General features: G+C 43.5%; 1 protein-coding gene across 4 annotated transcripts in view; it reads right to left on the bottom strand.

Moving 5' to 3' along the window:
• The window catches only part of PDE8B (phosphodiesterase 8B), a 265319-nt gene that overhangs the window by 219872 nt on the left and 18385 nt on the right, over positions 1-27062 (bottom strand). Inside the window, exon 1 of one of the 4 annotated variants that reach the window (XM_059175294.1) lies at positions 15276-16431. The exons of 2 other annotated variants lie outside the window; for them this stretch is intronic. In XM_059175294.1, coding sequence (XP_059031277.1) covers positions 15276-15629 — 354 coding nt within the window. In that variant the 5' untranslated portion in view covers positions 15630-16431. Of the gene's footprint in view, positions 1-15275; positions 16432-27062 lie in introns of those variants that run through there. One more of the 4 variants, XM_059175293.1, reaches the window with a different exon arrangement.

Below are 27062 nucleotides of genomic sequence, written 5' to 3'. Positions count from 1 at the left end.
GTTAAGTGAGGAAAGCAAAATGTAGAAAAATGAGTTAGTGTGCTACCACTTACCTAAGAAATAAAGTCTATAAACATATCTTTGTGTGTAATTAAAACAATGGTATGAAAACTATAAAAATTTTAAAATATATTTACCTATTTGATGGTGGGCATAGAATATAAGCAATAGGGATTAAATCTGACCATCTCTAAATATACCGTATTGTAAAGATTTTACTTTGTAATGTAAATAATTCATATTATTATAACAAAATTAAATTTTAAAAATTTAAGATTAAAAAAAGACCAAATCAAAAGTAAAATGAAATAAATGAACATAACTGTCCTTAACTATGAGTTAGTCACTAACCATTCCACTGTTAGAATTGCTACACAAAAAGGAACTGATTCAAATCACTTAAAAACACAATAATTTTCCTGGTTCATTCTTAGTAGAATACAATCTGATGTCAACAATAACTGGAAAAAATACTAAGCTGCTTTCAGTGATGATTCTGAGACTGTTACGGGTATACTAAGGATAGAACAAATGAGGAATTGTCCCCCATGCTGTTCAGAATCAGTATTTATGTCACAGGGAGAAGATTAGAAATTTAAGACTAATGAGGTTAAAGTAAAGCCCTGTGGTCCTAAATTTGAATTGGAAGTCTAAGTAAAAACTTGTGGTGCATTTTATTGCTTAAAAAAAAAAAAAACTTTTTCCTGGCTGTGTCTACTTAAAAAGCCAAGAAACAATAACCAGTCCATTAGCAATGACTACTCCACTGCCCAGATCATGTCTCTAAATACCCTCTTTCAATAAAAAGAATTAGGTTCCTGAGAGAAATTGCTGATTCCAGATCAGGGAAAGAACACGATGAAACTGGAACATCTTGTCATACCATCAGGCAAAAAAAAAAAACCTATCACAGATAACTAGGAGCGTTAGCCAGTAGCCAAAGATAGGACAAGTGAGCATCAGCAAGAACAATAACCACAACAGACTGGGCTATGTCTCATATTCATAAACTGATTAAGTATATAGCCACACCACAAACACTATTGGAGGATGGTAAAAACCAAATCACTATTTTAAAACCTGGTAAATAATAAAATAATCAAGCATTTACCCTACCTTTCTCATATGAACTGTACTTCAGGATAATTAAATAGTTGATGAAAGGGAGGTTCTCCCTATGGAGGGAGTATTGTAGGGAAAAAAAAAAAAAAATGAATGGTAGACTTTTGTAATCCCCAATGAATGAGTAGATCTAGACAACGATCATGAAACATTACAAAAACAGAGAGAACCAGCCATTATGTGCCTCCTGATGGAGGTACAAAGCACTACCTATAAAGTAGTCTTGTCAAAATAAATATGCAAACAAGCCTGAATCCTACTGAAATACCTCTAGATGAAAGTACCAACACTATAGGGATTAAAAGTCTAGAAGAACATGGTACCTGATACCGCAGGAATGTCATCAGCAAAATCCAGACTGTGGGAAACTCTGATGGACAAATGACCCAGTTTTGTCAACACACAAATTGTAAGGTTAAAAACAGATAACCTATAGATTAAAAGACACTTAAGAAACACATCAACCAACGAGTGGATCTTATTCCAAAGATGACTCAAACAACAATTTTTAAAAAGACATTTATGAGACAATTAGGGAAATGTGAACATTATCTTGGTATCTTATGATATTAAGGAATTACTTTAATTTCTAGGTATGCTAATAGCACTGTGGTTATTTTTTAAACAGTCCTAATCTCTTAGGGTTACATGCCGAAATACTTACAGCTAAAATAATATGATATTTTAGATTTGTTTTAAAATAATCCCAGAGTAGGGGGGAGAGTGGGTGGTGTAGATAAAAGAAAAGGCTTAATTTTATAACTGTTGAAGCTGGGTAATATGTACATGAAGTTCCATTATACTATTCTCTCTATTTTTGTATGCATTTGAACTTCTCCATAATAAAAAATGTTAAATGACAAGCCTTCAAACATCGGTTTATATATTGTTATCAACAGTAGACAACACTTAACAGAGCGAGGTTGAAAGCTAGCAGTCATGTTTATATATATGTAAATTACACCAACAATTGTATGAGGCAGTGATTTTTATTATTCTCCTTAGACAAGGTAAGAAATTGAAAATGAGAGAAGTTAAGTCACAGAACAAAGTAAATGGCACACATGAGATTATAACCTAGTTCTTTCCGTCCTCGGATGCCACGTGTCCACTGGGAAAAACAGAAACCACTGTACATATACTAAGCAGAGAGGAATCAATGTAATTAACTATTTATAAGGTGCTGGAAATTATGAAAGAGCCAAAAGAAGATAGAGCTGAGCTGGAGAAACAAAAGGTGAGAGGATAATATCCAGACGTCAGAAACCCTGGCCTGGAACCATCCGACCACCCTCCTCCTCATCAGAGATGCCAGCACCATCTCTCTCCAAGTTCTCCCACTGCTGCTCCGCAGGAGCCACTGCTCAGATGTCTGCCTTCCTCCCACTCCCAATTGCCTACCAGGACCTCCTACCTCCAGGATCTAAGAGAAGACCAGTTGGCAACAGGATCTGGAAGATGCAGTTTGTAAATTTTGAGCCCCATGTCAGACGAAGGAGACTATCAACGAGCAGGTATGGAGTGAAGAAATAAGAGACTAATAACCAACGATGGTGCCATACTCTCTGTCAGGTTACAAGATCAAACTGCAATGGCACAATTTAGAACTCTGATGTGAAGGTTCACTTTCTTCCTCCCTTCCGCCACCGTAATTCTATCTTCCTCCACACAGTAGCTACGATGTGGCCAGTGAGTGCTTAGATTGTGCTAGTCTATATTGGTATGCATTAATATAAGTGTAAAATACATTCCAGATCTCAAAGACCTAGTTACACACACGTGCGCGCGCACGCTCGCGCACACACACACACACACACACACACACTCATTCCTGGGAACTGAGAAGGTTTACAGGGACTGTACATCTGCTACACTTTCACCAATCTTTTTGACCGTGCATTATTCCCAATTTAGAAGAAGTTAGCACAGCTTCTCCAAGGTCACAAAGCTTGTATAGGGCAGAGTGAGAATGCAAGCCTGGGCTAGGGAGTATCTTCCCATAACCCCAGGTAGTCTTTTTGTAGCCACAAAAATTACATGAAATGAGCTGCACTGGGGCCTTGCACAGTGGATCCTCTCAAGCTCTGTGATGTGAGTGGTTTGATACGACTAGGAATAGGCAAGCAGGCACGAAGGCCTTCACCCGCAGGTGCTCAGCAAGCCCTCCTCCACAAAGAACGTTTTCAGAATAAGGACATAACTTAAGCAACTTAGCTGAAACTCTTCAATTTGAATTGGCTCCCTCTGATCAAAAATGGGCAAGGTGGACAGCCAAATTGTATAATCACTGCGGTGAGTTAACACACATCAAATAAATGTGTGATCCAGAGTGATTCATAACGAGTCTAAGCCAGCAAACAAAGAAACAAACAAACAAAAAAATCTTACCACCTTAGAAGAACACTAGAGAATCAACTCATTATTTTGAAAACGAAATAAGAGGGAAAACTGACGTATTCAACCTGCTTTCCCTACATAAATTGTATCCCAGGGAAACCAAATAGTTGGTGAGGAGAAGTTTTCCTTCTTAGAGACAGGCAGCTAGTAAGAAGAAATGTACAATGAGAATATCACCATTTTATACCCCCTAATGATCAATTAATGTACACAATGATCATTACTACTGGTTAGCATCACAGCAAAAAAAAAAAAAAAAAAAAACCAAAAAACAAAAAAAAACAAAAAACAAACACATCCATGTGTTTCCTGTGGTGAAAACACAGTATCACTGAAAAAGTATTCTTGCCCTACACACCCCCACAAAAATTGAGCATAATTTGATCAAACCTGTCAATCTACCTGCAAGTTTCTAACAAACACAGAAGGCACAAAAACACATTAGGTCCACTCCAGCAAAGCAAAAAGTAAAATGCAGAAGGACTATCCACAGGACAAACAACCGAGGGCCCTCAACAAATTAAGTGCAAGTATAAAGATAGAGCCATGGGGAACCTGTGGATTCAGTGAGACTTAAGAGATCTATCAATCACTTGTAATGAGTGAATTTTATTTGGATATCTACAAACTGTAAAAACTAACAACGCAATTAGAAAACTCGAGTCAGGGGTGCTTGGGTGGCTCAGTGGGTTAAAGCCTCTGCCTTCAGCTCAGGTCACGATCCCGGCATCCTGGGATCGAGCCCCACATCAGGCTCCCTGCTTGGCGGGGAGCCTGCTCCCACCACCCCCCCGCCCCCCCGCCCACCTTCTGCCTACTTGTGATCTCTGTCTGTCAAATAAATAAATAAAATCTTTAATTAAAAACAAAAACAAAAACAACTCGAGTCATACTCAGTAGTTGCTATATAAACTGTTTTTGTCCCTGCTAAATTTAGGTTTTGAAATCCAAACCCAGTGTAATGGTATCAGGAGGGGCTGCACAAGCCTGGGGGGTGGAGCCCTCGTGGACACAAAGGGAATTAGTGCCTTTACAGAAGAGCTCCCAGCCAGTGCCCGTCCCACTCTGCCGCTAAGGACTAAGGACGCGCTAAGAAGATGTCTACTGATGAACCAGGAAGCAGCTCCTCAGCAGACACGGAATCTGCTGGTGCCATGATCTTGGGACTTCACAGCCTCCAGAACGGTGAGAAGTAAACTTCTGCTGTCCAGAACGGCCCCGTCGATGGCATATTTTTGTTGTTGTTATGGCAGCCTGAACTAAGTAAGACAGCTGTCATTCAATTTTTTGGTGTGTAATGGTTTTGCGTTTATTGACTTGCTTCTAAGGATTCTTAGGAGTTAAAAGATGCAAAGTATTTGTGGGTAAAACAGAAAACAAGGCCCTAAAAGAAACAAAATAGACCCCTTTAGTGCCTCTGGAGATGAACTAGCCCAGATGAAAAGAGGACAGTGTCACAGCATAGCTCTGAGTCCCTAGGGGTGAGATCCTGGCCCCTGCACCCTGGCTCCCTCCCTCACCTCCTCAGAACAGGCAGGAGCACCACTCCCTGAGGGGAACACCACAGGTTCTCCCTCATCTGCTTCATTGTCCTCTAATTAAACCCGCTTCTCCCAAAGGACACGTGTACAAAAGAAACACTAGCTCTAATTCAATTTTACGTTTCTCTCACAACATTGTAAATATATTCCAGCTACATAATGGTCTGAATACTTTTTTGGGCTAACCTAGAAACCTAAATGCCATGTATAACATTGCTTCTATATGAAAATCCATTCCTGATACCAACTAGGTGGCTTACAAAGTATTTTTATCACATAATCTGCATATAAAAGCTAGGGTTGTCCTTTCTTTCTTTCTTTTTTTTTTTTTTTTTTTTTTCCTTAAATTCAAAGTTCTCACCTTTGACATACAGAAGAGGTTCTGGCCTTTTGCCCCATCTCCCTCCGTCTTCCAGAAAAGCGGAACAAAGGTGAGGGGAGAACCTGCCTGCAGCTCTCCGCCTTGTCATACTCTCAGGGAGGTCAGAAGAATGGACCACACCCGCTTCCCTTCACCAGCTCCTCCCAAAGGGACGTGAAGGCTCCCTCTTCCCTCAGCCAGTCCTGAAGCCTTGCTGTAGTCTCCTGGCCCTAAGGGGCCAGATCATTGCAGAGAGAGGTGGAGGCTCTGGAAAGCTCACCCAGGAAAAACACCTGTGATTCAGCAAATGGACAGAGAAGCTGACTACAGGGACAGAAGGGCCTATGAGTGTGTGAGGCCCGGGGTGGGGGGGGGGGCACGAATGTGGCAGGGGTCCCAGAACTGGCTTTGCAAACTGAACCTTATAGCTTTGGGAGGAACAGGCAGGAAGCTTCATGCAAAGCCATCTCTCTCTCAGCCTCCTGTCCCAGCACCCCTTCCCAGAGCACGTACATGGGGGGGAACTCCCTGGAAGGCAGTACTAACCAGTGCTGGGCCACCACTGACCACACCGGCCCTTTGCTCCATTCTACTTTTGCTTGGCCATCATTGTTTCGGGAATCACTCTCTCGAGGGAACTCTGGAAAGGAGATATTGTAGCCCAAGTTTGTGTTCAACTGTGGGGAAAAGAAAACCTTTCCGTTCCAGCTATGGCTCCGATCAAAACACTCCTGAGGCTGCTGAAAATATCAACAGATGGAGCAGCTTCTCTTTCCTCACAACCAGTTTCTAGGCCAAGACTGTCCATCAGTTTCAGAAGCTGGAAATGAAGACGACTCTCGAATGGCCCCCAGACTACGTGGTGAGTGCGGGTTGGGTCACTGGGTGATTACTGGCCTCCATAAACTAGTCTTTTCCTCTCCCTTTGGCCATTGCTCTTGCTTGAGGCTCCCTCAGCAGGAGCCCTTGAGTGGACAAAAGCCCCAACTAGTCTGAACTCATCACCCTCCAGTCTAGAGCTTTCATGTTATTTGTAGCCCAGACGTCAGAAAACAGCACTTTTCTTTTTATCCATGTTACCCTGCATGACAGGTTGCTAAAAAAAAAACTCTCACGTGCCTTCCTGTAGAAATTTCCAACACTCAGGGTCTTCTCTGTTTTGTGACTCACACAAGCAATGCCATCCCTGTAGCTAATCCTTATACCTTCATCTGAGAGAAAACGGGCCTTACATTTACAGTATTTCGTTTTTTTCCAATAGTATACTACATCTGACACCACTGAAATACAGCAGTATAAAAACCAACAGTGCTCATGCAAAATGGCTTTAAGCCCAGTTGGAGATGAGCTTTAGGTTATAGATTTACACCAAAGAATCCCACACAGAACCACCTTAAGATAACACCAAGGCCCTGATCTTTAAAGGTCAAAGCTTTGCGCAGGTGCAACGCTCATGCAACACTCCTCAAACCCCAGCTTCCACCTTCAACTGGCAAGATTCTACCATGTCATCGCCTTCGGGGATTCAGCGGATGCAGACCAAACCCATGTCTGTGGCAGCAGTTTCCAAAGCTTCCAGATATCACATCTATATTTAAACCCAGTTAGTCACCTACATTGGCCAAATCAATCTACTTGTAAGTGGAATACATTTTCCAATAAAAGACAAATATGTGTCTCAAAAATGTCAAAATTTAAAGAGCCAACATCTCATTTTAATTACCAAACCAGAAATCATAGCAATGGCAGGATTATTAGGAGCTAATACTCGTACAATGCTTACAAAGTGCCAAGCACTGTGTTCAGTTAAAAACAATGACAACTGTTCTGCCAAAGCTTCTCCAGTTCTGTGCATTTTGCATTCTCCACTCATCTCAAAACAACACACCAGTTCAATCTAATAGAAGGGGTGACAATGAATGCCTTAGAGAAACCTCAATCACAAGGCCTCCTGGCTGTCCCCCACCCACCACCAGTCTATTACCACTCCGCTCTAAGTAACACGCCCCAGTTCCAGCAGCACCCACTCTGGGGTCCTCAGGCTGCTGTGAGAGGCCCTATAGCTCAGTACCAGATTTGGAGTTGGATTCGGACAATCTTATATTCAAATGTCAGCCCTCACCTTGAGCAATTCAGCCCGACTTTGGTGTCTCCTCTTCTTCATATGCAAAATTTGTAATTTTGTAGCTCGAAGTGTGTTTATGTAGATTGGGTGAAACAGTGTATATGAAGGGGTCCCCAGAAAGCAAGGACTTGACTAATACCTGATATTATTATATCCGTTCTACATACCTTGTTGCAAAATGTACAAACCATACAGGAAAATGTGAATCACCTCAGAAATAAGGGGCAACCATGAAATATTCTTTCACCGATGGATTATCTAAAAGTAACAGAATCTCTTGATTTTTATTATAGCCATCACAAGCTTCTCAACTACTTTTCTGTGAACTGTCCCTAAGGGGGCAGAAAAGAAGAGATGAAAGAAGATAATGATAATGAGTAAGGCATCGTAATCCTAAGCAAATGCTGGCTTTTATCCACCACTGGGAAAAGAGAGAAAATGGAGATGAGGCTATCAAGGGCCAAATCTAAAGCAACCTGTATTGCAACTTGTTAAAAAGTGGTATTTTCTATCAAAACATAATAATTGCCTAGACTTCCACTGTGTTCAAAGTAACCCCTTTTTCTAAAAATGAGCTCCTGGGCACATTAAACTTTTCTAAGTCTACCTGAAATATACATATTCTTTACTGAACATATCAGCTTGTAAACACATAGTAAAACTCATTGGTCAACTTTCTGAGGCTGTGGAGAAAGGGTACAGAGAGGAGGAAAGTATCAACTGAGCAAAAATGTAAACTAGCTAAACTGCATTCCCACTGAGGGAGCTTTGAACTTGAGAAAGAATACTTTCTCCCCCCATTGCCTCCTCCTAGGCTTGGAGATCACAGGGAGAGGGAGTGGTGGGTGAGGGGCAGTGGAAATGATAGAAACATGTCGTATAGACCAAAAGCATGTGTCTTCCAAAATTCCACTGCAGCCCCAATCCTGATGGTATTTGGAGGTGGGACTTTTGGGAGATAATTAATTTTTTTTTAAAGATTTTTATTTATTTATTTGAGACAGAGAGAGAGCAAGGTGTGAGGAGGAGCAGAGAGAGAAGGAGAAGCAGACTCCCCCAAGCACAGAGCCTGATGTGGGGCTCAATCCCAGGACCCCGAGATCATGACCTGAGGCAGATGTTTGACTGAGCCACCCAGGTTCTCCTTGAGGTTACTAGATTTAAATGAGGTCATGAGGATGGGGTTCTCATTGATGGGTTAGTGTCCTATGAGAGGAGGAAGAAACATCAGAGCTTGCTTGCTCTCTGTCATGTGAAGACAAAACAAGAAGGTGGCCATCTGCAAGCCAGGAAGAAAGCTCTCATAAGGCACAGAATCTGCCAGCACCTTGATCTTGACTTCCCAGCCTCCACACAGTGTGAAATAAAAGTCCATTGTGTACGCCCAGCTGTTGATGGTACTTTGGTACAGCAGCCCAAGCTGACTAAGAAAATGCCTGAGCAGAGTCAGGGAGGAGGGTGAAATGAAGAGGAGGGTATGTTTTCAGCAATAACTTAAAAGTCTCCAAATAAAGCAATTGGACTCATTTTAATGTTATTAGTCATTAAATAGGAAACATAAATAATACATTAAGTGGTCATTTAAAAATGCCATTATTTCAGAAAACCAAAATCGCCCAACGCAATTTCAGCTTACCAAGGTACCTCCAATGACATCCAACATCTTTTGACACTCATTTCAGGGAGCCTTCTGGAGTAGGGTCAGGATAATCTCTCTATCCCACTCTGGAAAGCCGCAATCGATGGGCTCCTTTGCTCTCTGTTTTCCAGGTGTGTTTGGACAAAAATGGTACTGGCTGGAGATCAATGGAGGGGAAAACAATAGCAAGGAGGCATCCACTCCTTGGCTCTCCATGCCAGGCCCAGGCCTCCAATGGCTGCAGTCCTCCTTAAGACCACAGCTTCTGGGGGCTTCCCTGACCAAGAGGTTTGGTTTCTCAAATTCCCATAACCATTCCCTAATGTTACCTCTTCAAGGTGGTGACAGTACCCTCCTCTTCTAGTCTTAGGGGGCTTCCACATCATTTCTTGACTTCTTTTCATCTGGCCTGCACATCTGAAATAGTCTCTTCAGTAGATTAATTTCAGTTCAATCCTTATGCATACGCAATCTGTTTCCTACCCAGATCATTGGACCAGGTGCGAGGAAGACCTGAAGAGTCAGTCTTGTCTCACCTGGGTGCCAGGTTTAATTACAGCCCAGACTCTGACTGGTCACTGGCATCCCCTGTGGGAACTGAGCTCTTTACACTCAGCAGAGAACCTCACACAGAAAACAAGTAAACGCCTCCTATTCCCCAGTCAGAGGTCTCAACCTAACTTGACAGCGGTCACTCTTGTTGTGCTCCTGAATTTCAGATCTGACTTGCCCACCTACCCCTGAAATACTCACCTGCTCCTCCAGACTCTGGACTCTGTCCTCCCATCCGGGTCCATAGGGCTCACTCCCTCCTTGCTATTCTGATTCTTGGCCTTAATCCCTCACCAGCCTGGTACTATAGGTTCTGTTCTGCCCTCACCAGCATGTCCTATCCCGCTTTAGCCCAAGTCCTGCCTGGTGATCACCAAGGATGATCTTTTCTTTTCTTTCTTGAAGACTTTATTCATTTATTTGACAGAGAGATAGAAGAACAGAAGCAGACAGAGCTGGGCAGAGGGAGAGGGAGAAGCAGGCTCCCCGTTGAGCAGGGAGCCTGATATGGGACTTGATCACAGGACCCCGGGTACATGACCGGAACTGAAGGCAGATGCTTAACCAACTGAGTCACCCAGGTACCACGTGGGGGAAATCTCCATAGAGAAGTATCACCTCTGAAAGTCAGGATCTTACACTACATTATCCTTTGTGGTTTGGGGACTTAACTAGCAAAATCAAAAGTGAGAATTTCCTGGTACTTCTTAAAAATTAATTTCACTACTGAGGAAAGCAATGAAAATTAGAAAGATTTGCTCACTGACTATAATTAATACATTGTAAGAAAGGAGAGGGACTGAACTGTGATGAAATGAGCTATGGCAGAAAATAAATCCGAGTTTTACTAAATCAACTTGGAAGACTCACTTGGGCTTACTAAACTTTATGTTCCATTTTAAAATGAAAAATATGCCTGGATGGCTCAGTGGGTTAAGCCTCTGCCTTCAGCTTGGGTTGTGATCTCAGGGTCCTGGGATCTAGCCCCGCACTGGGCTCTCTATTCAGTGGGAAGCCTGCTTCCCCAACTCTCTCTACCTGCCTCTCTACCTGCTTGTGATCTCTCTCCCTCTCTGTCAAATAAATAAAATGAAAAATATGGTGAAAATGACCAGCAAGTCTCCAAAAGCTAAGAACTAAATATGAGCCAATATTATGTCACATTGACCCATTTTTCAGCTCCTCCTGGCCTTGCATGATGCAGGACAGGGCCCCAGCAGGGCAGAGGTATGGGAGAGGCTGCGATGGCAAAGCAAGCTATTGGGACTTACAAACCCAGTGGATCCTGAGGGGAAGTCCAACCTCAAAAAACCAGAGTGGGTCGGCTACCTGGTGCACACTCTCCACACTTGGACACTTTCCAGCTAATGTTGGAGGCTCGGAGTTTGACTTCATGAATGAGAGAGTGGGCTGCCCCTACAGGAGTAAAGGACGACAGAGGCAGGGCTATGACTAGTACCCCCAAATACATTCAATACTACCCACTCGGCTAGAGGTAGCCCCAACCTAATTCATTTGGCCAACAGTCAATTCAATTCTTTCAAAAGCAACACTAGCATATCCGAGAAGCTTGTTAAAAATCCAAAACTCGGAACCAACCCAACACTGACTAAATCAGAAACTCTGGGAGTGGGCTAAGCAATCCACATTTAAGAAGACTTTCAGGTGGGGCACCTGGGTGGCTCAGTGGGTTAAAGCCGCTGCCTTCGGCTCAGGTCATGACTCCCAGAGTTCTGGAATGGAGCCCCATATCAGGTTCTCTGCTCGGCAGGGAGCCTGCTTCCTTCTGTCTTTCTGCCTACTTGTGATCTCTGTCTGTCAAATAAATAAATAAAATCTTTAAAAAGAAAAAAAGAAGAAGAAGACTTTCAGGTGATTCTGATGTGCACTAGAAAGCACCGACGTAGAGAACAGATAAAAATGACTTTTTTCACAACAGTTCTACCCCTCCCCCAAATAATTACCAAAATTATTATTATTTATTACTATTAATTATTTACCAGAAGGTCAGAAAAATATTTCTTTTCCTTTTATATACAATCAATTTGGGACTATCCTCACTGATTCAGAAAGCCATGGAATGGATAACAAAGTCATTAATCACTGACTTAGGCACAACCTCTTATGAAAGATTCACCATCCTCACTCATTAGGCTTTACTTACCAAACTTCAGGGATATTCACTGAATCCCTGGCATCTACAACAGAGTCTGGCACAAATACTGGCCGAGTGAATAAAAGGGCACAATGAATGGAGTTCCCGAGAAAGAGGGAGCTGGTGATGCTGCCTATCAACACAGAATAATTTGGAAACTAACAATGGCCTGTGCCTGATCCACAAAACAGCTAATGCATGTGCGCGCGCACACACATGCACACACACACACACACACACACACCCCGCCAGAGATGGCTGCAAGTCTACTGTACTGTCAAAACTCTTCTCTACAACTGGCTGCCTAGTCCCGGCTGCCTCCCAGCTGCAACAGCTGGTATGAGAAAAGACTTGTAAGAACCAACCCCTGCCCCCCCCAGCCCTGATCTTCCCAGAGAGAGGTTCAACCATCCCCCCTGAGGATTTCTGAACAAGAATTATACAACTGGCACAGTATGAGGAGTGAGCATTCTGCAGGAGTCTCCTGTTGGAGTACTATTTTTAAAAAGGCAAACAAGAGGGAGACAAATTGCAAGGAAGTTGCATTTTTACAGCAATTGGGAGAAAAAGCTCACTTCTTACCAGAAATGGAAACCCATATGATATCACTGTACTGCATATGAATTATTAATGTTTATCATTTTTTTTATAAATTAGGTATTCAGGAAGGTTCCTGTTGACGTCACGTTTGACATCATAATGCTTCATCATTCTAAAAGCTTAATGAGATTAATTATTGCTAGAAAAAAGGAGAGAGAGATCAAGCACACATTTTTGTACTCTGGGGAATACCAGAGACCAAGTAGATAATGAGAATATGGTCTATAATTGATGTACAAAGAGGAAATTAAAAAAGAAAAACCATTATGACCCACTACCACTGTAAACAGGACCAAATAGCAAGGACTTTATTTTTTTCCCCTGAGCATTTTGGAAAAGGGCAGCGCAGAGGAGGGGTGAGCAGTCCGGACATGGGTGACTAGCACCTATCTCAAACTGTTAAGGCAGAAGAATTCTTATTCTAAAAAGATATGAAAACAAAGTTTTTATAAAATTATCTCATCCACAAAAAGTATGGAACATGTGAAGATAGAAAAAGATAATATAACCCTGAGTCACAAGTCCTAAAAGGATACTATTAAATATATTAAAGCAATTCTGTGATAATAATTCTGTATGACTTGTCTAAATAATAACTCTGGTCTCAAATCTAATTTCAAATATATAGTTTCTGAGATCTACACAGACAAATTAGTGTTGAATCACTGAACCGGCAGTTTCATTCCCAACATTCTTAGTACAAGGTTGGAATGAATTAAGCTCTTATTTGGAAATCCTGTTGATAAAGCAATGTGAGTTGAATTCCTATTCAGGTCAAACCTTTAACGCTTCCACCAAGTAGCAATGATATTTCTACAAGTTTATACCAGATGCTAATAATTGGGACTCATTTTCCCTCCAGTTTTTTCTCCATTTGCTAAATAACCTCTTGAGGGAAGTATTGAAACATGGAGAATGAATTCATTCATTATTCCTTCTTTCATTAAACAAACATGGAATAGCCAGAGTCGCCAGGTATTAAATTGGGATTCTTGGTACTATGAAAGGGAGAAATATACAATTTCCCTCACACACCTCTGAAAAAAAAAATTACCACAGAGTTCCTAAGTTGTCACCATTCTGAACTACTTCAATATCTTCACGTTGCCTTTTCAACAAGAAGGCAAAGACTATTTTTTAAAATAACATCCCTATTTAATTATCCCACCAAATATATCATTTTAACCCCATGAAATTGCTCCTGATGCTTTTTAAAAAATTTTTTTACTATTTTTGTGTGTGTGTGAACCAGTGTGGGAGAGAAAAGCTTGAGAAAAGAAAAAGATAGTGTTTGACACATGCCTCTGTAACAAATGTTCAATTGGTAAGTTGTACTGTCAGGAATCCAGGGCTCCAGCTTTGGATATTCTATCATCACATGGTTAAGATTCAAAAACTAGAAGAGAAAGTTTATACCTGGTACGTGGTAGGTGCTCAGTAAATGGTTTTTTTGTGTTATCATGATTATATTAGTATATTACATGACTGTTACCAGAGAAATACTACCACTATAAATAAACTCAGGTAAGCTTCATGTTACAAAATCGGATCCTGTTATAATAAGTTCACTAAAAGGAGCTTTTGGTCTTCCAGACTCAAACCAACTCATGCCACCCTTCTCTTCCTCTTTCCACTGAAAGCTGATTTGATCCAGTAAAAGCCAGGTGCCTATTCACCCTAGGCCAACTGTTGAATAACTTTTCAAGTACTAAACATAAAATTTTCTCTGCCAAATAATTAATTAATAACAGTCCCCGGTAATCTATTGACCATGTAAAAGCTGTAATTCTAAACAACATGCAGAGTCATAGGGATGTATTTTTTTCCCCTATGCACAGTGGAATGTGCCATTGTCATTCTGTTTGCTACAATGATAAAAGGCCCAGTGGCCAGACTTACACAATGAAAACCCTCTTCAATTTCACAGTATTTTGAGAACATACAGGAGGGCACTATTAACACTATCATTTTTCTTCTGTCTTTAAGAAATTGCTAGTGGCTGCTTTAATGATTTAAACACTTTTTTTCTCCCCCACTTCCTCAAAATCCCACTCTCCTGTGAGATGAGAGGTATGTTCAGAATCTTCGTCCTCAGCTGCACTGCAGTGGACACCGCTGCCCCTCATGGTACCTCAGCTGACCCTCCAAACTCACAGCCAGGTGCCCTCAATTATGTCCAGGAGGCGGCCAACCCCAGGAAGGCACAAACAACAGGTTCCACTCTGGTCCTCTTCCTCTATTCCCTTCCTACATCTCTCCGCACAACACAGACGCCCTCATTCATTCACAAATCCCCACGCTCGGCCCCTGTGGTGAAGACTCGGTGCAGCTGGCTCTCCCAGGTAAAAAGCTGTATCCGAGGCACTACCGTATCCCTGCACCCGGTCTGCACCATTCACCTGCAAGGCAGGCGGATTCGAGCCCGGAGCTCAGATTTCATTCAGCCAGCCACCAGAGGCTCTCAATGATACCCACCCCACCTCCTGAGTTAAGGGAACCACAGCCTTCCTTCCCTCAGTGGGAAACGGGGCCAGCCCACAGGCTTCCCACCGCGCTCCCTTCTCCACGGGTCCCCTGGAACCAGCTCCCAGGACCCCTCCAGGGGTCTCTTCTGCTCGCATCTCCTGGGCCCGCATCGCTCCCACACAGGAAAAGTAAACTCCTCCTTAGTGACAACCTCCCAAACCAACCGCGTCACGGCCACTCAACTCTGCCGGAGCCCCCTACTCATGCCGGCCCCGCCCGGACGGGGCGGGCAGCCCCCCACCAGCCTGAGCGTTTACCTTGACGCTGGTGTAGCTGGTCTGGGTCTCGGCCTCCGCGCTGCTGCAGCAGTGGCGCCTCCGGCCCCTGCAGGTGGTCGCGGCGGGGGCTGCGGAACCCGCGCTGCTGCTGCTGCTGCTCCCGCCGCTGCCCAGCTCCGCGCGGGCCCTGCGGACCCGGGCGGCGCCCGGGGGTCCCGAAGCGCCGCTCGGGGGAATAACGTCGGCGGCGTCGGTCTGGACGAAGAGGCCGTGCGGGGGGGCCGCGGGGCCCAGCGACACGCTGGTGGTCTGGCGGGGCGAGTTGGACTCGTCCGAGTCCCGGCAGTAGATCACGCCGCTCTGCGAGACGTGGATGCTGGGGGCGCAGCCCATCCCTCAGCCGGGCTCCCCCGCGCGCCGGCCCGCGCCCCCGGCCGCCGGGACCCGGGGCACCCGCGGCCACCTGCAGTGAGGGGGCGGGCGCCTCGGCGGCCGCGGAGGCACCAGGACTGCGCGCCCCCCGGCCTGCCTGGCCGCCGCTCCGTCGGGCTCGCCGCGGCGGCTCCAGCCGAGCCTCGGGGGGCTGCGCGCGTCACCCCAACTTTCCCTTCTGGGCCATCTTCCTCCCCGAGCGGGAGAGCGCGCACACACAGCGCCCCGCGCGCACCGGCGGCCGCCACCCTCCCTGCCGCGGCGCCCCAAACACGCTCCCCGCGCCTCCGCCTTCCCCTCCTCCCTCGGCTCGGCCCGCGCCGCCGCCCAGCTCAACCTCGCCGGGCTCCCGCGCCCGCGGCCCCTGGGCCAGGGCGCCCGCCCGCCTGCACCTTCTTTCCCCACTTTCGGTCCGCGTCCGTCCCCCTCCCGCTCTCGCTCCCACCCTCCTTCCTCTCCGAGTGCTCCCGCTCGGGCCCCACTGCGCCCCCCGGCCCCTCCTGGCGCTCCCCGAGCTCTCCCAGGCTGGGCGAGATTATATGACTCGGCTCGGCCCCCGGGGCCCCAGCGCGCTGCAGCTGGCACCACGCCTCCGCGCCCGCCCTCCTCCTCCGCGGTCCGAGGCCTCGTTCCTTCTGCGCCCGCTGCTCCTCGTGGCACGCACCCCAGGTCGGCCCTAAGGGCTGTGCAGCCCAGGGGAGCCCTGCAATATGCCTCTTGCCCCTCACCAACACACCGTACCACACCCCTGAGCAAAACACCAAGACGCCCCTCCCTAACAGCCCAAGCCCACCCAACTGACTAGCTCTCCTCTTGGCGCATTCAGGTAATTAAGGAGAGACCTCATGCTTCTGTAGTCCGCCCATCACTTCCCCCCCCACCCCCCGACATGGTCTGAGGACTGAGTCTTCAGAAGTCCATTCCATGTCTAACCTCAACATTTGGAGGTTCGTGCCACGGAATGAGAGACCCTGCAGAGGAAGGAACCCTTAAACACACAAATTCCCTTAAGATCCTAAGATCCATACAAGGAACAGAGAAGCTGTCCCTGTGCTCTGGGCTTTTGCCTCCAGAGTTTTCACCTCCTGCTTGGATGTTACCTAATTTTTACCCTGACTTCTACCCCATCCAGCCTCCTGTTGTCCAGGGCTCTCCCTCTGGGCTGGGCATTCAAAACTGCCTTCCCTCACTTCCCCAGGTGAGGCATACATGGGCCAAGCTTCACTCAAGGAGAATAAGATACCTTTAGAAGCAAGGCTGCCGTTCAATCTCCCCATATGTGGATTTGAGATGCGAGACACCACTGCCATTCATTCATTGGCCCTTTTAGTGATTCCTGCCTGCTGCCACAGTGGCAGAGGGGAGAAATGGGGTGGCCTAAGAAAGGACTCAATCTAGAGTTGTTTACAAGGGCAAGGGCAAGAACACAGTCATAACGCTAAGTACAAAGAAGTATTCAATTTGAAATAATTTCTTTGCTTCTTCCCTTCCTCTCTTCATACCATCGACTTTTAGAGTGGCTGAACACTTCAAATGACAGCTCCTAACCTTTCTAGAAAAGCAAGATGTCACCCCACATCCCAAATGCAAATACAGAGAAGGAAAAGATCTAGTCTAACCTAATTCTATCTTTGTTTCTGTTTCTCAGTTTAGTACTCCAACCTTCCACCTTTTTGTCTTTTTTTTTTTTAAGATTTTATTTATTTATTTCACAGACAGAGATCACAAGTAGGCAGAGAGAGAGAGAGAAGGAAGCAGGTCCCCCGCTGAGCAGAGAGCCCGATGTGGGGCTTGATCCCAGAACGCTGGGATCATGACCTGAACCAAAGGCAGAGGCTTTAACCCACTGAGCCACCCAGGCGCCCCATTTTTTTTTTTTTTGATGGCATGAAAAAGTCTATCTTTGGTTGGTTATTGCAGAAAAAGTCTATGCTATATTTCTAATGGACAAGCAAATTGCTCAAAAAATTTCTGGGCAGGTTAGGTTTCTCCAAGAAGCAAATTCTACGATGGTGTTTAGCAGGCCAAAAAAGGGTTTATTCTTTCTTGGAATCTACAACTGGAAGGGAAGGAGGAGGGTTGGGGGAAGAGATTGAACTAGGCTGTGGTCTTAATAAAAGCCTTAGCTTTCCCTAAAGTGTGGCGGGGGCGGGGGGGAGGGGATTCTGTAGTTGGGGTGAGGATTCAAAATTGTCCTGAGGTAAGGCTGGGAGGATGGGCCCTTCTATTTCCACAAGATGCTTGTAGGCCATCTCAGCAACTGTGCAGAAGGTGGCTCTCTTCAGCTGAACCAGTCCCCTTAGGAGACCAACAGCTGAACTGAAGGCTGTCTGTTGGCAGCTCTCCCCCAGCCAAAGTGGTATTTCTTTCCCGGCATCATGACCTCTTCCACAGTTCCCTCCAGGCTCCCTGAGTCCATAATTCCTTGGCCCTACCCATGCCCATAAGAGCACCACATTAAATGGTCAAGACAGATAAGAGAGATAATCATTCATTTGAAAAAGGCCCAAGTCTCAAGGCTGCCATCTGCTCTGCTTCCAAGGGACTGTTCGGAATCTGAGCAAATACCATCAGAGTTAAATTCCAAAACTGCTGCTCTCCATACCAATCCCAGATTCATGTGAAATCACGAGTTAATCATTCCTAAAGCTAATCTATGATTCGCTTATATATGATCATTTCAGTCATCCTTCAAGGAGTACCCAGGGGCAGCTTTTTGTGAAACTTAGAGCCATGTTAATTGTCATGCTACAGTGACCACTTCAGAGTTTCCTCTAGGAATGTGGTCACTATGAGGAAACCACTCAGAGAAAAGGACCAGTCACTGGCTGAGGGTTTTGAAGACAAGAAGATAAAACAGCAATTACCAGCAGTCTTCTGGTGGAGAACACTAGAGGCTGGATCATGAAGGGACAAGTCAACCAGAAACCAATTCAGGTTGATCTTTCTGCATTTAAAAAAAAATTAAAAGAACAACAAGAAGATTAAGCCTTGAAAAAGTAAGTAACATCAAGGTAGCTATCAAACAGTATGAAGCTGCTTTAGCATATTAATTGAACACTTTGTACTGGGACAAGTGCCTTTTTCCCTGAATGCAGCTCTTCTCAGCAGAAGATGGAATGCACTAGGTATACATTTTTCCACCCATTCCCAGAGCAGCAAGAGTTCCAATATCTTCCGCAGACACAGCTCCCACTGCCAATGCTGATTTAGTAAAAGGGAAAAAAATAATGCATCTCTATCACCTCCAGCAAGTGTTCTCAATGGGAATGGGTAACCTGTCCTGTTGTGGGCACAGTTCTCGTCACTGAAACATGTGCAAGTGAAGGAGAAATGGCTGAGCTGAAATCATTCCCTAGCTTTGCTCTGCGACCTGAGTTCTTGCTTGTATACGTGATTTCTGGACTGATTCCCATGCCACAATCTCAATGCATTCCAAGACAACAGTAAAGCCTACCAGCTCAGACACTGGAGATAACATTTAGGCTCAAGTTACATAATAGGGTCAGAGAAACCAACATTATAAAAAAAAAATTTTTTTAATTAAGTGGGAAAAATATTTAGTTACAGTCAATGACCAAGAAACAAATCAAAGCAAACAACACCAGAAATTTCTTCAAAAACTGAACCTCAGATCTGTCCAGGGACCACTGAATGGCCTGTATGTTTTATACTGATGTCAAATAAGAGCTTATTCCAGAAGTAGGACCCAAAGGCACTGGAAGATCATGAATGGTTAAGGTCTTTTCCCATTTTTCTAAACTGTCATGACTCTTCCAGAACTCCTCTAAAGAAGCAGAAAATGGGATTAATACATTCTGCATGACTCTTCACCAGAAAGGTTAAAACAATAGCAGCTTTCTGATTGATCTTTAGATAACCAAACATTTAATCAACCAATCAACCTTACAGAGCTTCTGGATTCAAACTACATTCTTAATGGTGGAACTTATTGGAAATCTAATCACCTGGTAAGTGAAATGAGAGACTCTGTTAAGTAGTAGCCTGGTACAGTGGAAGGTTCATTGAACTCAGAGTGAGGAGGGCGAATCCGACACCCACTGCTGCCTTCTAGATCTGTATAACCTCGGGCAAGTCACTTAACCTCAGGGCCCTAATTTCCTAGAGACTCTCCAAAATCTCTAAATCACCAACACTTGGGGTATGCTATGAAATTTCTACTTCCTTTTACTAAATGACTTTTAATTTAGAATAGTGGAATCCCTGAATACAAAGAGTGATATCAAACCTAACTGCACATCAGAATCATCCTAAAGAATTTGTCAGAAATAACAACAGTTCCCTGGTCCCACCTCAGAGACTTGGATTCAGGGGTCAAGGACAGATCCAGCACCTGCCAGCAAAGAAAGCAAGTTCAGTGTATCCTTTCCACAGATTCCTTTGGGGAACTAGAGTAGAAATCACAGTCCTTATAAGAGCCTACAAAACCCTAGCTGATGTGGCCCCTGCCTGACCTTTCTCAGCCCTCTTCCCTCTTGCCCTGGCTCTCTCTGCATTAGCCACCTTGCCTCCTTGCTGCTTCTCCAGGACGCTGAACCTTATTACCAGGGGCTCTTGCCTCTGACTGTTACTCTGTTCCATCAAATATTAAGGGCTTACTTCCTCTCCTCCCTTAAGTCTCTGCTCAGATGTCGCCTACACAATAACTCCTGTTTAAAATCACAACCCACTTCCCTCCATTGTCTCTCCATCACTCCTGATTCCCCTCAGCCTGCTCTATTTTTCTTTCTTCGTAGCACTTATCACCTTCCAGCTTATTATATAATTAGCTCATTTATTATTATGCTGATTGTCTATCTTCTCCCACTAGAACATAGGCCCTACTAGGGCAGGAATTTCTTGGTTTCTTACTCACTAAAGGATCCAAAATTCCTCAAACAGTGCCTAGCACATAGTAGGAGTTCAAATATTTGTTGAATAAATGAATGAATTTTTTTCTATTTCTTCCTCTTTTGCCTTTCTCTTAACTGTTATGACTCAAATTGGGTATTTTTCTCTTTTAATGAGTAGAATTCGATGTTCTATGCTCTTAGTTTTTAAAATCAGTTTGATCTGATAATCCTCCGTTTGGTAATATACATCAGAAAAAGCCAATGGAATAAAATAATAACTTATACAAAGATGTTTGTAACACTCTTTGCAGTAATGAAACTGGAGATAATACAAATATCAAAGGCTTAGGGAATTGCTAAACAAACTCTACTAAAATGTCAGAATATCACTGTTTAAAAGTGCATAATGAGGGGCGCCTGGGTGGCTCAGTGGGTTAAAGCCTCTGCTTTCAGCTCACGTCATGATCCCAGGGTCCTGGGATCAAGCCCCATGTCGGGCTCTCTGCTCAGCAGGGAGCGTGCTTCCCCCCTCTCTCTCTGCCTGCCTCTCTGCCTACTTGTGATCTCTGTCTGTCAAATCAATAAAAAAAAAACTTTTTTTAGAAGTACATAATGAAATAATGTTAGGTTAAAAATATATGGTATATGGAGATTGATTACAACTATGGAAGATGTGTATCTATCTGTCAAGGTTCCTAAATGGATGTAAAGTGACACAGAGAAGAAATGGAGCTTAACAGATCTCGCTTTCTGAAAAACTGAATACAAAAACAATGTAAATGAATAAGCATTATGTTTCCTAATATCTTCTCAAAACAATTTAGCTCAATATATTTTCTTCTAGGAACTTCCACTGATTTTTTTTATCCTTCAGACAGAAGACAGAAGATGGGGAAAAATAAAGAATCAGAGACAGAGGGAAATAAGACAGAAATTTAATGCATACATATCTACAAAGAAAACACTGAGCCCGATACACAGTACAGAGGCAGAAAGAAAGTGAAAGATAAAGAAAGACACAGGGAGCCACTGTTGTGGTGAAATATTCCTACCAAGTGGGTGTACAGATGTAGGTCCTTCAAGAATAAAAATTTTGTTAAAAGAATAAAAATAAGTTATACATTTAACTATAGGTGCATCACTTCTTGGACCTTTGGCCATGGACCAAATGAAATTTAGGAGACGCTCTGACTGGCCCAGAGGGCAGTTTTCTCATGCCAGTTGTAGAAGATGCAAACAGAGAAGATATAGAAAGAGATTCAGCTTACATCCGACTTCCGAAGGTCAGCACCATCGAAATGGAATCCACTGTGCACTGGACCCTGAATCCATGCAATACAGAAGTGATCTGTCCTTCCCATTAACAAGGACACCTCGGGAGGGACTGGGTCAAGACTGAAGAGGGACTCCAGAATATCCTCGCCATTCACCTTCAGGATTCTCTTGGACTTAAATAGGCTATGAGAGATAAAACACTCACTTAAAAAAAATCTTGTAAATACATTTCATAAGAGTATCAGACATTAAAAATAAATACAAATAAAACCCATAGTATAGCCCTACTCCAAGGGAGCTTATAGAGCGATCAAGTACATGGGACTTAGAAGAAATGACAGAGTGTAATATGTGAGTGTTAAAGTATAAGAGCAAAAATGAGTGATACAATCCAAGACTTGCTGGAGAAGGGCCGTGTTAGCTAGACCTCCACTAGGAGGAGACTTTTCATATGAGGGAAAGAGCATGAGCAAAGGTACTGAGGCAGAGCTAACTTGGTGGATCCATAAGACATTTAGCAGATGAGCTAACTAGACAGTGGCTCCTGAGGTGGGGATGATAAAAGTAGAAGGAGACAAAAGATGGAAGATCCTGATACTCCTACACGTAAGTTCTAGCATTTGTAGGAAACTACCATTTGTAAGGAAACTTTCCCAATGTGAAAATCTAGATTTATAGGACAAATCCATTGTCATACACAATGGATTTGTGTTTGTCAAGTGATTAAATGTTGGCTTTTTAAAAACAGTACACTGCATGGCTTCATGAATACTCATATAGCACTTTGTGTTTTGGGGTATTCAAAGTCAGGGTACAAATTATTAATTTACAAGTCCACCAATTCAATCTGGCTTAAGGTATACATTATATAAAGCAAAACACATTTGTTTCTACATTAGTGTACAATTTCCTGAATGCCTCATGGGTAAGAAAAATGGTCAAGTTTCTAAGCAGGTGCTCCTCTGCCTGCATGTCCTTTGCTAGGCATACCATCTGATCCAAAATATTTGATTCCACGAGGTGAGGCCAAAGTCATTCATTCATCGATTCATTCATTCTTTGATTCATTCATTCAGCAAATTTTTTTTTCATTCAGCAAATATTCACTGAGTGGCTACCATGTATCAGACAGTAACTGGGGACTTGGGGAACAAGACAGAAACAGTCTCTTACATCTATGGAGTTCAGAAGGTTACAGAAGGTTGGAATGACAAACAGTGGTGAAGGTTATACAGAGATCTAAAATGCATTGCTGTGAGAGAGAGAGACTGGGATGGGCTTATGGACCTTTTCTCAGCAGAGACAACAGGTAAATTAAAATTCTCAGAAAACCTTGTCAAAGGAGTATCACTCTTTTTCATCCATCCATCCACCCATCCACAATGAGAACACTGTTTGAGTACCCACCCCTGTACCAGACACTGTGAGCGGCACACAGAAGTAACAGTCTCAGCACTCGCTCTCAGTTGCATGAGGAACACAGACATACACACAGAAAGAATGTGTTCACACTTGCTTTGAAAAAAATAATCCAAGCCCAGAGAGAAAGATCACTGTGGGTGGAAGTGATGGTGAGACGACGGAGTATGAGACTTGGAAGAAAGGGCAGGATTTGAATAAGTGGAAAAGAGGACATTCCAGAAAGGATAACGGAAGCGAAGACCTAGAAGTGGGAGCAAACACACACCGAATGCTCACAGAACAATAAAGCAGATTATTCAAAAGGTGTGAGGTGCGGGGGGAAGAGAAGAACATTATTTTGACTATGACCAGGGTAGGCTATGACCAGGGAATCAAACGCCAGATCAAGGAGTTTAGTAAAATCCTAGTTATTAGGAATCACTGTACATTAAACGTGCTGTTTCACTCGAGGGAGCCTGGTTGCATATTCGAGAAGAACTGGTGAAGGGAGTCGGGAACGGGGGTGAGCAGGGAGCTATAATGAGCCAGGGATGACATAATAAGGACTGGTATGAACTGCATCATGCCTCCTCCCCGCCGCCGCCACCAATTTGCATCGAGGGCCCTGACCTGCACTGTAATTGTATTTGGAGATGGGGCCTTTAAGAAGGTAATTAAGGTTAAATGAGGTCATAAGGGTGAGACCCTAATCCACTAGAATTGGTGTCCTTACAGGAAGAGGAAAAGACGCTCGCGCTTGCGCACGCTCTCTCTCCCCACCACCCCAAACCGCGCATGCTCTCTCTCTAGACACACACACCCAGAAAAGGCCATGTAAGGACACAATGAAAAGGCACCATCTGCTCCAGAACTGTGAGAAAATATATTTCTGTTGTTTAAACCACCCAGTCCATGGTACTTTGTTACGGTAGCCTGAGCAGACTAATACCAAGACATTGAGTTGATGAAATTTGTAAGGATGGAAAAGAAGGGAAATTCCAGATACCTTCCTGAAAACGAATCCCTGAGATGAGGTGCTGACTCGTCCAGGGGCCAGGACGCCAGTGATATCAAAACCAATTCCAAAATTTCCAGTTGGATATTAATGTACATACTAGAATGGGGAGCACTCCCGGGAAAAACCAGTCTTGTTTATAAAAGGGATTCTTTACCAGGATTTGTACTCTTTGAGGCCCAGAATCCTGAATCTAGAAATGAGCAAGTATCCACCCAACACTACCACTGACATTTTGCCATCGCCAGAACACAGCGGGAACTTGAGGAACATGAGGTCTGGATCCTCTTCTGTGTTCACTGCTGGGTCTCTAGTGCTCAGATCCAGACACAGCACGGGCTAGTACCTGTTGAATGAATCATGGACTTTTATGCAGATGACAGATTTGTCCACCTCTAGGTCCTCCACACTAACAAGGGCATGCCCCCTCTTTCCCAGTGTGGCTAAGAAAACAGTCTCTTTGTCAAGACTTCCCTGAGCTTCCCTACAGCATGGTCTACATAGGGATAGGAATCTCGTGCTTCATGTCCAGATTGCTACATTCAGTCTTTTGATACTTCCATTTCAAGAACAGCTTTTGAGCCCTGGGATTTTACTTCTTATCTAATTAAAGGTGCCTCAAGGCTGCTGCTCAGCCCGAAGGGCCTGCATTAGCACCTTCTGAGGTTCTGATGTCTTAATCCTCTCCCTTTGGCTGCTAGGACTGTGAAAGGAGGTGTTCTAGGAGGCTTTTGGCAGAAAGTCTCTTCCTTCTCAGAGTTTGACATTTGCTTAGCAGCATGGCACTTCCCGTGTTACACCATTAAACATCTCCAAGGCAACGGTAGCTGGGGACATGACTGATTACATCTTCATGCCTCAGATGATGTGGCTTATAATAAATTAAGTTAGATATAGGAGACTTGCTGTGGTTCTCCATACCAGCAGCTGTTAAACTTTAGCATACATCAGAATGATCTACAATATAGATGGCAGGGCCTGAGAATCTACATTTCTAACTAGATCCCAAATGATGTTGAAGATAGTGATCCCAGGTCACACTTTGAAAACCGCTGCAAAGTAAGATACTGAAAAACAAAAGCAATGACCAAGAAATCCCCTCACCTTTGACATTTTATTTTCTGAAGCATAATATAACTTGTGCTTGAAAATGAATGTTTCGTTACACAAAGGAATGTCACAATGCACTATCATCCGCAAATTTATAAGAACAGTAAGGTTGTAGATCTCAAGGATGTCCCTTGGAGGCGGGGACTTTTAAGGACACGTTTTCAATAGTCTTCACTCTCCCTGAGACATGGGGGTGGGGAGTGGGGGGTTACTTATAGAAGTAAACTGAATGTCTAAATATACACCAGCAGAACTACGTAATTTTCAGTAGAGTGATTTTCCTTTTCTTAATACACACTGTTCAAGCTGAGGATGACAAATCCCACTAACTTTTAGGAGCACTAAATAAAGTTCCAGGAAGCAGGGGCTGGGAGTGGGGGAAGGGAGAGAGCATGAATTCATTCCACTGTGAGGATACTAAGCAGATAAAATTATTTTCAGAACATTGGTTGGATAATAATAATAATAGTAATGTCTACCACTTGGGAGGAAGATTATATAGCAATCTTATACTTTACATGCTCTACCTTTGTATAAAATTTCTATATATATGATCTATCTCCATATGCTTCTCTTCCTTTACCCTTTGGATATAAAATTGCTCAACATCTCCTCTCTGTTTATATTAACCTGAACTCCCAGCTAGCATGGTTGAGTAATCACTTGTTTTCTCCTGAGCAAGGAGCCATCAAAATTTTATAGGTTATAGAAATCCTACATAACCCTTTTCAAAAAAATATATGGCTAAAGCTCTATATACAGCATTTCTCACAGAGATCTAGAAGATTAGGTTCAGATCCTTCTTAATGGGGGATTTTAAAAAATCACCAACATAAATATCAGCTTTAAAAGAAAAAAAAAACCTCCTTAGACTTTAGAAATAAAAATGACATGCTAGGAGAAAGGTAGTATAGGAATTGTCTCTTGTTGTCTTAAAAAAAAATTGTCTCTTATTGCTAAATTAAGAAATTAAGCCAGTATTTAAGATTTTCCTTCTCTTAACTCTTTTTTGAAAGCTGAAGCCCTGCCACAAAGGCATGTTAACCATTCAACTGCAGAAAGTTCTATGAGAAGTTCATAGCCCAGTACAATTCAGATAGTATAAATATCCACATTAATTATACATGTAATATCTTCTGTTTCTCTTGTATGGACAGTGAATGTAAAACATACACAATAATTAGTTAGAAATGCCACATCTATAAGTCATACCCATTCTTGGAAAATAGAAGAAGCAAGCCTTGAATAGTCATTCTTAGAACTCCAGCCATGAGGGGCTTAGAAATTCCCTGGGAAAAGGTCTGAAAGACATTTCAGAAACTAAATACTATATCAAAAAATCATGTGAGTCCAACTTGGAGGGGGTATGTGGGAAAGAGAATAAGGCACAGGAATCACTGGGAATACACACAGCTCCGCAATAATAAAACATAAACAATGGGGGTGCCTGGGTGGCTCAGTGGGTTAAAGCCTCTGCCTTCGGCTCACGTCATGATTGGGGGAGCCTGCTTCCTCCTCTCTCTCTGCCTGCCTCTCTGCCTACTTGTTATCTCTGTCTGTCAAATATATAAATAAAATATTTTTTAAGAAAAAACATAAATAATGCACTGAAGTTCATTACATTTATTTGAAAAATCTATAGTTTATTTTTTTAATTATGGAAGAAGAAAAAAGGACACAAAACTTCTGATTATACCTGCAAACTGAATAGCATTTTAGGATGGCAACTTTTGTGTAGCA

This window comes from Mustela lutreola, chromosome 5 (genome assembly GCF_030435805.1).
Source record: "Mustela lutreola isolate mMusLut2 chromosome 5, mMusLut2.pri, whole genome shotgun sequence".
Lineage (NCBI taxonomy): Eukaryota > Metazoa > Chordata > Mammalia > Carnivora > Mustelidae > Mustela > Mustela lutreola.
Note: the sequence above shows the minus strand (reverse complement) of the source record. Positions and strands in the feature narration are given on the sequence as shown.